The following is a 12,266-nucleotide window of genomic DNA, read 5'->3' as shown; positions in this document are numbered from 1 at the left end:
CCATTTTTGTTCTCTTTCTCTCACTCAAATTAATAAATAAAATCTTCTTTTAAAAAACTTTATTGTTTAATATTTTCACACTGATAAAAGTGTAGAAAAACTGATTAAATAAAATTTGTTATTTCTAAAACTTCTTTGACCATATTTAGGCAAATTATATGTATAGAAAATAACTTACTCCTGTCATTATTTCAACTTAACTCAAATTGACTACTGAACCTTACCATATTTTGGCAGAGCTAATTAATGAAAAAGTAAAAGAAAACCAGGAATAGTAAAGTAGTTATTATTTCTTAATATCAAAGTGGAGAATTTTTATTGTTGCTTTAGAACTGTTTTAACTGTTTTTGTGGCTGAGTATCTTAAAGAAAGTTTTTTATTATTGGCAGTGTTATAGAAAGTAGCTATTGTGAGGCTTTGAAAAAGAAGTTAGAAGGGGGCTCAGTTGGTTAAGCCTCCAACTCTTGATTCTAGCTCAAGTCTTTATCTCAGGGTCATGAGGTAGACCTCCTGTCAAGCCCCAGGATGAACCTCAGGTCAGGCTCTGCACTCAGTATGGTCTGCTTGAGATTCTCTCTCTCCCTCTCTCTCTTTGAATGAGTGAGTGAGTGAGTGAGTGAATGAATAAATAAAATCGGTTAAAAGAAAGTTAAAGCTGTTATGATTTCAAGAGCTACTCTTAATGTTAATTATAAATAATGAAGCTGTAATTTCCTCTTACAGGTCATCAACTAAAAAACTTAATGGCCCTTAATTTAAGTTAAAGATTTAATTTGAAGCATTCTTTACCATGCCTTTACTTTTGTTTTCAGCCACGAAATTATATAAATGAACATTTAAATACAATGAGACAACTGTTATAACTAAAGAGAAGCTTCCCATTCTTGACAAGCCTCTGTCTACACTAGTTAATAAAATCCCTCCAAACATGTTTCCTTAATGAATTGAAAGTACAGTCCAGTTGAGAAAGAAAGAGCTTCATAGCCAAGGCAGGTAAAGATACATGTGTGGATGCAGGTGTACGGATATCTGAAAGTGCTCTGCTAGGGTATGATAAACAGAAGAGGGACTGGACATACGCCCTCCCAACAGCTATTGCAGTGTGGGATTCAAATGTCTACATAGAACCATAGGGAACTGTAAACAGTAGTTGAGAGTAGAGGATGTTGAGTTCACTGAGCATAAAAGCAACTAATTTACGTCTCTCATTCTCAGGTGTTAGTGTTGTGTTCTGTGGCCATATGACAGCAGCTGACATTATGCTGAATTCAAATCTAGTAAGAGGTTGTATAATTTTAGAAATTTCGTTAAGAAATTTCCAATGATGCAATATGTACATATGTACATATACTGTGATACATTTGCATATATGCAGGCTGTGGTCATTTAAAATGAATCCTAACATAGGATTAGTGGTCATTTATGCAATCCTTGTAATCCCTTAGGTAGACCAAAGAGAGTGCCTTCTGCAAGACTTATTAAATATTAGATTAAAGTGTAGCTCCTAGCAAAGGTGTACAATTAGTAGCTTGTTAGTGTTATCTTTGTGAGTTCTTCTTTATTTTTCATTTATTTTGATTTCTGAGCTTAGAAGCCATGGATATATGCTAGATTTGAACATTTTGGCCTCATTCTCCAGAATAGATAACTTACGTTTATCTTACTTCAATTCAACAAATGAATATTGAACATATATTCTATAGAATATTTTTCTAAGTATTGAGGAGTATTGAGGATGAGCTAAATTGTTAAGCCTCTAAGAAATCGGTTTTATATTAGTAACACATTTCTTGGTTTTATTATTATATGTTATAACGTTCTATATTATAACATATACATATAGATAGAAATATAGATGTATATATATTATCCTAATTGCATAAAACAGTACAGCTTTTAACTGTTTTAATCAGGAAGACATTAAGGAGTATAAGAAATCTCCAAACCTAGAAATCTCCAAACCTAGTTTCCATGCACAATGCCTAGGACCATATTTCTTAGCCTTGTGAGTTTTCCTTACATTCCTAGTCCTAGAAACATGTAGCCTCTGCTACTACCAACGAAATGGGCCCCCAGCCTAGCATGGTTCCTCACTGGGCTCCCTTCAGGATCTGTCCTGTGTGGGTGGCTCTGGTTGCATGACTCTTAAGTCACATGTCTGCCACCTAGTGGTTAAACATCCCAGGGAAGTGTTTTTTGTTTCCAGTATTGGGAAGATGATGTTCAGCATTCAGGAAATTATCAAAGATGGAGGGTATGTACAGAAGATTTTGGGCAACCACAAATACCAAGACTCAACTACAACCTAACTTTTATTATACTCTTTTCCATGTTAAAAAAAAAAAAAAAAAAAAAAAAAAAATTCTAACAACAGCAGTACTGACATATATCTATCTACCCAACAATACAACCGTACTTCTTTTTTTTTTTCTTTTTTGAAGATTTTATTTATTTAACAGACAGAGATCACAAGTAGGCAGAACGGCAAGCAGAGAGAGGAGGAAGAAGGCTCCCCACTGAGCAGAGAGCCTGATGCGGGGCTCGATGCGGGGCTCGATGCGGGGCTCGATCCCAGGACCCTGGGATCATGACCTGAGCTGAAGGCAGAGGCTTTAATCCACCGAGCCAGCCCGGCGCCCTGCAATACAAACCGTATTTCTTAGGCAAAAACAAAATCACCTTTTCTCAAAAAAGAAGATACATGCATCCAGCTACATGACCAGGGTTCTTCCATTTGTACATTCCTGCTCTTATTAAATCTCAGTCATGTATTAATATTCTGTAGCTTATGGACTACTTTAATGTTAATCAGAATCAAATACCTAATATAAAATAGAATAAAAGGGGAGAATAACTTAATTTACATTATGTATATGCTATAATAACAACAACAAAAAAGATCCCCTCTTCTCCAAGTGGTTAAAAAGTCCTATTGCCTATTATAAATTCCAATTCTAAGCCTTCATTCCTGGACATCTGTATATGAACCAATATATACTCATCACCAACTCTAAGTATATACTAATTTCAGGATGGTAGCTCTCCAGCCTAGCCATGTGTGATCTCCAAGAAAGAATTAATAAGATAGACTCTTCCTTGGATCATTTAACCATTTGTATTTGTAGGATCACCTGCTTCTGAATGATATGATAGCACGGTGCAACCGGGCTGGGAGCATTAGTCAACTGCATTACTCCTTTCACTGCAAAATGCATGTTCTTTTTTTCTCTTTTTTTGTTCAGAGGTAATGTCATATATGATAAGACTGTAAGCAAAAATCTGATAAGATGGTATTGCGAGGAGAAGCAGAGCCATTAGAGAAGGCAAATCCATATCCAGAAAGAAAACATTTATTACATTAAGAATAGAGAGTTGCCCCCTCCTTGATGGAAGGGATTTGCTGTAATCTCCTTGCTTCAGGGTAACTAGCTGGTCTCTAGGTATACATTATGAAATAGGTTCAGAATTGATGGCTGCAGCTAATCAGTTGGCCCTTCAGCTGTGGTGATAACCCTATCAACCTTAATTGTGAGCAGCACATTTTGCCAGGTCAATGAGTAACTTCTATCCCTGAAATCATAGGCACTTTTTTATGGCCATTGAGCAAATGTGATGGCGGCCAAAGAAATAGACTGATACCCAAAAGGTGAATCATTTATGTCTTTCAGATTATCAAAAACCTCTGCAACAGAGGGTACCAAAGAATTAGTCCTTATTTAGAGCTAATATCCAAGACATTTGGTATTCTCCTTTCCTCAGAGTAATGGTTATAGATACTTTTAGAGAGGATCTTCTGATTAGCTCTTGTTTCATAACAAACTACCCCAAAACTTAACATCACAAACAACATTTTACTGTACTCAAAGATTCTGAGTCAGGGATCCAGAAAGGAGAGAACATTTGCACTCCCAGCTCTGATGACTTGATGACTAGTGACACTGAATGTGCTGGTAAATGATTTTTTTTTTTTTTCCACAAGAAAAAAAAAACAAAAACACATTCATCTGTATAGCGTTTGGAATTCCCATGGTGTAACTACTTCCAGTGTAGCTGATTTCCAACTACCAACGTGATGTTACTGAATGCAGAGCTGGGAAATGATGCATAATTGGAACCAGCCTGTAATATCTCTACCATTCAAATACAATAGAATTAAACAATCCAAAGAACATGAGATATTTAAGAATTTCATTAAAAACTTGGAATTTAGTAATATAATTAGGAAGTAATACATTTTGAGTGCTTACCTTTTAAAATGTTTTTATTTAATTATAAGCTTACATAATTTAAGCTTTAATAATTATTGTGTTTTAACTACTGGCTGCCAGAAATCCTGAGAATTAGCCATCAAATTAATAATAAATAATAATAAATTTATTATTTATTATTTAAAGCCATCTAATAATAATAAATCCTGAGAATTAGCCACTCTAGCAAGCTGGTATGAGACAGCTTTAGCACACCATTGCAGGGGATAACTTGAAGATCTGGGCTTTGAAAGGTTGACTGGGGAGCCAGCTGCTTCACATAAGTTATAGGGCTTTGTTTCAACTTAACCCTGCTTATCTGATGTTGGTCTTTCTTTAACAAACTCTGCTCTAACCACACCAGCCTCCTTCCAGTTCCTCAGGAAGCCAGGCCTTAGCCTGTGTTGTACCCTTTGCCTAGAGTCCTTCATCTGGCTCCTCATTTGGCCAGCTCTTTCTCATTCTTTAAGTCTCAGTTTAAACATCACCCTCTCAATGAAACACGCTTGCTGCCCTAGGCAAAGTAGGTCTCTCCTCTTTACAGCTCTCATAACTCTATTTCAGGGTTAAGTTCACACAAAATCCCAGAACCTGTTGGATTTAACCACTGCATACATGTATCTGTAGAATTCAAGAGAGTAGAAAACCAGGAGTATAATTAGGGATTGATCAGTAAAAGGAAAGCTCTTTGAAAATATTGTGTCATCATCATACTGAGGAACTATTGATATGATTTTGGCCCTTAAATATGATCCCTACCTACTGATCTATATACATTTAAGATCTTGGGTGTGTCTGTTCTTTTGTGCCAATGCATGGCAAAGTTTTCTGACACTTTGAACCATAATTAGTGATGGTGAATGGAGAGAAATATATTTATTAAGGACTAAGAAAGGTGACACTAATATGTGACACAGAATCTAACAATGACATTGTGAAAACCAAAACTTTTCACTACTTTAGGAAATGTAAGCTTTAGGAAAAAGCCTGCACATTTTTTTTTCTTTCCTTCCTTCCATCCCAGTATCTTGTTTATATCTTCTTTTTCCTTTTTTGTTTGAGTGATTTCTACTTTATTTTACCTAGACACCATTTGTTAGCCTATGCTTTTCAGTATCCTTCTGAAAATCTCTCCTACAAAAACTTCCTGCTTATGTATTGTTGTTCCCTGGCAGAATCTCAATAACTGAGAAGTTAAACCAGCAGGTGGTTTGTTTTTGTTTTTTTAATGTATCTTTGTTTTTAGCAGCTGAACTCCCTTTATGAAACAAAACAAAAAGTGAGGCCCCAATTCACAAAACGTTGAAAAGTAAAATTTCTTTGGAAAATGTTAAAACAGACGACTGAAACAGTGTTCACTGGACTTTCTCCCGACTTAATCATGGCTCCAGAGGCTACTCTGGGTGAATGTAGGTTCCAGAGCAGACAGTTTAAAAAGCATGCCCTTTGACCTCCTTTTCTTGAGTGATTATTGCAAATCTTGGTTACTGTATCCCAGTTGATTGCATATATTTTTCTATTATTTCTATTTCTATAAAGAATTAATTGTGAATAAAATCATTGGTGATTTCCCCTATAATCATTAGAGCAACATGTGATTGTAACCATCACTATAATCACTCTACAAATGTGATTATCACTAGAATCACATTCAAAGCAACATGGTGATTATATTATGCTCACTACCTTCTTTGCAAGACTTTTTCCATGACCAAATGTAAATTTAATTGGTTTTGACTTTTAATACTTTTTTCTTAACACAATCATCGTGCATTGTGCCATGTTCTTTAATAATTATTCTATTTGATCACGTGTTCTATTGTGATGTATTTCTACTGAATTCATACTGAATTAATACTTAAATTAATAAATTGTCTAAAAGAATGGATCAGACCTTACATGATATTTCTTAAATGAGTAATTTGTTATATGCTAGAAATAGGACTTAACTTTAATGTAATTAGGAACCCTGGTTTAGACTCAGGTTTTTGCTTCTTTGCTGCTACCTGTGATAAAATCGGAGACTGTCATTAGATACTATGCAAACCTGCAATCGTTTACAGTAGCAGTTATGAACATTAGTGACTCATGCTCTTAAGATAATTATGTTTAGGATAATTGCATTTTCTGTTAAACCCAATAGCTGTTACTGGAGCACTTGGAATGCCTCGTGTCCCGACATGAAAGGTCACTCAGAATGACAGTGGTGAAACGGCAAGCCCAGTCCCCCTCAGGAGTCTCCAGTGAGGTCGAGGTCCTCAAGGCACTGAAATCTTTGTTTGAGCACCACAAGGCCTTGGATGAAAAGGTATAGTATTGATAAAGGATTCTTGCAATTGTATGTGTCAGTTATACCTCAATCAAGCTGAAATGTAAAAAATAATAATAATAATAATAAACTCTATCTACTAATTCTAAAAGTTCTAGTACTGACAAAAGACTTCAAGCTTAACAGTGCTTTTGTCATCAGTATCTAGCTCCTTTTCTTCATCCCGTGACTCAACTGACTCCTGATGTAAATCAGTACAGAGAAACCCATTTGAATTATAGGAATATCATTTTGTTAAGTGCAGCTGGATTATTGTTTGTGTGTGGGTCATACGCATAACCATGTTATTTTTATTGGTGCTGAATCTATGACTTATCAAGTTATACTTGCATTATGGTGCATTACAGGCCTAGTCCAGATGGCCATTTGAAATTTAATATGGTCGTTCAGTCTCCCTCTCTCTTCCTCTCTCTTTCTCTGCTTCTAGTGGCTCTCTGAAGTGCATGTCTATAGATGCCAACACAGGGCACTGCTAACTGACAGTTTAACATACATTGAGGTGCAAATTGGATATACTCCAACCTTTGGAGATTAATATTGGAAGCAAACTTTTTTTTTTAGATCTCTGATATCTTACTTCTGAATATACATTTTGAAGAGTCTCTGCATATCATAGCATAAGATATTAGTGGAAAAGCCTGCCTTACGTCTTTTTAAAAGTAGCAATAAGCTTTTCTTAGCTGTTACTCATATAACTTCTGCTGACATAAATAAGCCAATATGATGATAATATCCTTTGGAGATTAGTAAGGCTTATGACATGATTTTAATTTAGTCAAATGTTAAAGAATTAACTTTTTAAAATTAATAAAGCTTTGGGATTCTGTAGAGTGGGAATTGGGGCACTTCATTAGAAAGTACCTGACATGTTCTGAGTATTAAAATCCAAATAAGGGATTATTATCCAGTTATATCTAGGTTTCGAGCGTGCAGACACTTGTGCTGTAGTTAATATTTATGTACATAGATACTTTTATCATTGGTCTTTCAGATGTTCTTACAGTGGGGATTATGTGAAGTATGTGCAAAAGGATAACTATAATTCTATCTTCTGATTATTAAGAAATTATAGCTTATTTTCATTGTAGCTGTGAAAGATAAGTAGTTTATGAATAATTTTGAATAGAACAAAAATTGATATTATATAAAGATCCTTGATAAATATATCAAATATCAGATGATCAATTTATTTAATGTTTAGTTTTACATTTCCTTTCTTATTACAAAAGTACATTGTTAAAAATTTGGAAGACTATATTTATGGAATATCTATTATATGTAGGACAGATTTTTGGCCACACAAAAATAGATCAGACATCCTTCTTGCAATTGAAGAGTTCATAGCACTAGAGATTCATGTCCGTAATAGGTCATGTTAAGAAAAAATATTTACAATGCAGTATGGCGCAACAGAAAAGTTATAACTAATTCTACTTGAGAAAATGATGAAAAATTCAAGAATGCACAGAGGGGAAGACATTTGGTCTGAATATTAAAGAATGTGTAGGAATTTTTGAAGCAGAATCATAAAGATGCTCTACACACTAGGATCAATATGTAAGACAACCCAGAGATGTAAGAAGAGCATGGCCTCTCCAGAGAAAGTGTAATAGTTTTGAATGGCTTTAATGAAAGTGCTTGAGAATGTGTGATTTTACATGTTCCCTGTAAGCATTTCCACAACACCTGAGGGATGCTTTTATGAAAGAATGTATGTAAGGCTATAAAGAATATTGAGGACAACCTGATGGGTATGAGTACATTTAAGGAAGAAATAATTGTACAACTTAAAATTTAGAAATAATTTACTATGTAGATGTTCAGTGAGCTTAGTATAACTAAATGAAGCATTTATAATGGCCCCAGGAGCTATAATAGCATTTACTAACTCACTGGGAGTGCCATGGACATTGATGAATCCAAGGGGCAACTGAACTGATTATCAGTTCAGTATTGCTGACAGTCTGAAGGAAAGTGTTATGAGCTTGGATTCTGGAGTTGGACAGATATGGACAAGTGACTTAACTTCTCTATACATCTGTTTCCTCTTCTTCTGAATGAAGATAGTCATAGTATGTACCTCTTAGAATTGTCATGAGGATTAATTAGGATCTGACATGCAAAACTCTTAGCCAGTACTTAGCATACCGCAAGTGCTCATTAAATGTTAATGAGTATTACTATTGATGTGAGTAAATTTCAATATTTGTTAAAACTTTCAAGCTAAGTAAGGATATTGGTGTCACTGTTGATCCACATGCTTGTTTTAAATAGCATTCTATTTAGTTATTGAGGGATTAATCTCTGCCTTCATAGAAAATTTCCATAAGAATAGCTCACAGCTACTCAAGAGGATAGGGAGGGTGGGGACACAGATTACAATATCCTAATTTAAGTAGTATGGCTATTATAGAGATGATCAGAAGAAGGTGCAATTAACCTTGTCTTCAGGACAAGACACTACCAACTTTACCACAGAGGATAAAGTTACACATGAAGAACTAAATAAAGTCTAAAAAATTGAACATAGCTGTAAACAATTACAGTGACTGGCAATCTTCATTATAAATGTCTTTATTTATATGTCCATTGAGTTGTAGGATAAATTTTCACAATTAGCTAAGACCAACAATAATTTTGACATCACTCTCCACTATGTTTACCAATTTTGTGGGCTGGAGGAAAGTGATATCCATGTGTTTTGCAATCATTCAGACATCATTGACTATTTTTGTTTTTTTTGTTTTTTGTTTTTAAAACATATTGGCTATGCCTGGAGAATATAAGCAAAATTAAAGATACTCTGCTTATCTTAAAGATAAGAAAAAAACAGTAAATATATATGCACTCTACATATATTTCTATGGTCTGCTATCACAGTACCAAAACTGGATTTGAACTTCTGGTCGAAGGAGATTTTTTTAATAATGTTTTCTGTTATAAGAATGGTAATTCCAAAATGAAACCCTGCCATGCCTTACTTTTAATTTGGAATGTATGCTTCTTCCACCAGAGTTCCTCTTTATTCTGAGACATATTTGTTATTTTTAGGGACTTATTTTATTTTAAATCCTGAGAGATTTAAAAATGTAAGTAGCCTTGAAACATCTTTTGGGAAAAAAAATTCTTGAGTTATTTTGAAGAAATATGCCCTTATGAAGAAAACTGATATAACAGATGAAATTAAAAATAAAAAATTCTACATGTACAGAAATATCTTGTAGTTTATACTATAGCTCTAGCTCTATAAATAACCGAAATACATGAACTTAAAGACTACACAGACCATGGATTAATTGAATGTGGTTAAATAGTAAAAAAATCAGAAATAGTTACGTAGAGAGCTAAGGCTATCAGCTGTGCACTTACATTTAGGAAAAAAATTAAAATTATAATTTGTCATCACATGTCAATCATTTCTAGATAGCTCCACAAGAACACCAAATCTAACAAGGAAAATATAGGTAACTATGGCATTCTGCTGGTGCTATGCTTAGCATAGCAAAGCAAAAAACTAAAACGGTTGTCAGAGATAATAATCTTTTTTTTCCTATAAATGCAGTTTTTGCTATGTAGACAAGGTAAGATATCAAGATTCTTTATACCCTGAAAAAGTTTTCTCCTTTGGATCTTACTTTTTTTTTTTTTTTTCCCTTATCAGTTTACCAGAGATTAGTGCAAGATGAATTAAATTCAGAGAATAATTTATTCTCATATAAATGTGACTAAAGCATTCATATCATACTGTACTGATAATTACAACACCAATTCTTACATTTACAGCTAATTCAGAATATATTCAGTTGTTTTTATTTTCTCATAAAGAGAGCTTTAGATTCATTACTTTGTGGGTGATAAGATCTCAAGCTATAGATACCATTCTAAATTTATTGAGGGTTGATTCTGTTTTCAAATTGTTTTATCAGCTTAATGATTTTTACTTCATGGAGGCTCAATATGAGAATAAAAATGCTTAACTTGTAAATAGGAGCCAGTTTAGAATATTTTCTGTGATTATTAGTTTAACAAAGAAAGTCAGAAAGATGCTTTAACCTAAAAGATCGTCTGGTTTCAGCCATTCTTTATATGACTTGAAGGACTCTTTTAGACACATTCCGGTGTATCAGTGTATCTTAAAATAGACACCTTCACCTCTTCACAGCCATCTAAATGTGATCTGATCAATGTTGCATATAGTGAGATCGTTAAGTTACATTTAGACTGTTCCATAGGATGTTCTCATCCACTAGGATTCTTAGACCTTTCTCACTCAGAACACCCGTATTTTATAGTTGGTACTTTAGGAAGTGGGCATAAAACTTTATAGTAATCCCTTTAAATAGCAACTACATCTATTAAAGTCTTTGCTGATTTCTGCTTTCCACATAACAGCAATCTACCTTATTTTCAACCTTCAGGATATTTGCTTCTTTTGCATGTATCCAAGCTACTCATAAGAAAAGTATTCCCCAGGTCAAATCATCAAAGATTTCCTTTGAAGTAGTTCTTGTTCAGTTATTAATCAGCGTTAGTTTTATCCATTTTAATGAACAATTATTTGTTTAACGGAACTGGTACCTAGCAGTTCATCTCGCATATCTAAGTATCAGGAAAGATCCTGTATAATTATCTTTGATACCAAATATCAATTTATGTAATATTAATAATTTTTAGAGAATTTCAGCATAACTAAGTAAAATTAATATTAAACTCCTCTCAGATTATTATGCTTTCTTATTCAAGATGTATTACAGGAGTTAAGTGCACCCAGCCCCCTGAATATGTATCAGTTATCATTACATAGCACAAAAATATGATTGAGATTTTTTTTTTAAATTTCTAATTAGATTCTAGATTAATAGGATATTGGTTTTTTTGTCTGTTTACTAATTGGAAAATAATTTTATAATGCAACATTAAAATTGTTAGGTAAGTTTTTAAAATATAGTTTTTTATTTAACCTATGTCATGTATTAATAATTTATTAAACTATATTACTTAAGCTATATATTATGTTCTCAATTAAATCTTATTTTTTTAAAAAATGTTATTCATTAAACTATACTATCATTGAATTAATAAAATTAGTTTATAAAAATATAACAGTATATTAAAATACATGCTAACTTCACAAATACTATAACATTCCCATGTGAAAAAAAAAATATGTTAACTCATAATAAAAAATTCACCATGGGGGTGCCTGGGTGGCTCAGTGGGTTAAAGCCTCTGCCTTCGGCTCAGGTCACGATCCCAGGGTCCTGGGATCAAACCCCACATCGGGCTCTCTGCTCAGCAGGGAGCCTGCTTCCTCCTCTCTCTCTGCCTGCCTCTCTGTCTACTTGTGATCTCTGTCAAATAAATAAATAAAATCTTTAAAAAAAAAAAATTCACCGTGAATTGCATCTCAAGTTAAAGCTATAAATTTTGTTGGTTCTTTTCTAAGAATTAAGCCACTAGAGACATTCATTTTAATTCAAATTTCTTTCTCTGAATTTCTTAAATTTTTTACATGATCAAAAATATCTCATTTTCAATATATGTAATAAAGAGCATATCTGAAGATCTGAACATAAATCAGATCTAAATCAGTTTTAGAAGTTCTAAGAAAGCAAGAATTGAGAAACTGCTTTGTGTTTCATTTATGTATGAAACATTTGCAAATTGTAATTATCTTCAAATCATAATTA

The 12,266-nt window shown here is 33.5% G+C and overlaps 1 protein-coding gene across 16 annotated transcripts in view; it reads left to right on the top strand.

Annotated features, from left to right (window-relative positions):
* PPFIA2 (PTPRF interacting protein alpha 2) overlaps window positions 1-12,266 on the top strand; it is a 497,227-nt gene that overhangs the window by 296,563 nt on the left and 188,398 nt on the right. For all 16 annotated transcript variants that reach the window (XM_059186425.1, XM_059186440.1, XM_059186429.1 and 13 more), the window contains one exon: window positions 6,391-6,555. In XM_059186425.1, the coding sequence (XP_059042408.1) occupies window positions 6,391-6,555 (165 nt within the window). The remainder of the gene's footprint in view (window positions 1-6,390; window positions 6,556-12,266) is intronic.

The sequence above is a fragment of the Mustela lutreola genome, chromosome 8 (genome assembly GCF_030435805.1).
Source record: "Mustela lutreola isolate mMusLut2 chromosome 8, mMusLut2.pri, whole genome shotgun sequence".
Classification (NCBI taxonomy): domain Eukaryota; kingdom Metazoa; phylum Chordata; class Mammalia; order Carnivora; family Mustelidae; genus Mustela; species Mustela lutreola.
The sequence above is the reverse complement of the archived record's forward strand: the minus strand, read 5'-3'. Positions and strand labels throughout refer to the sequence as shown.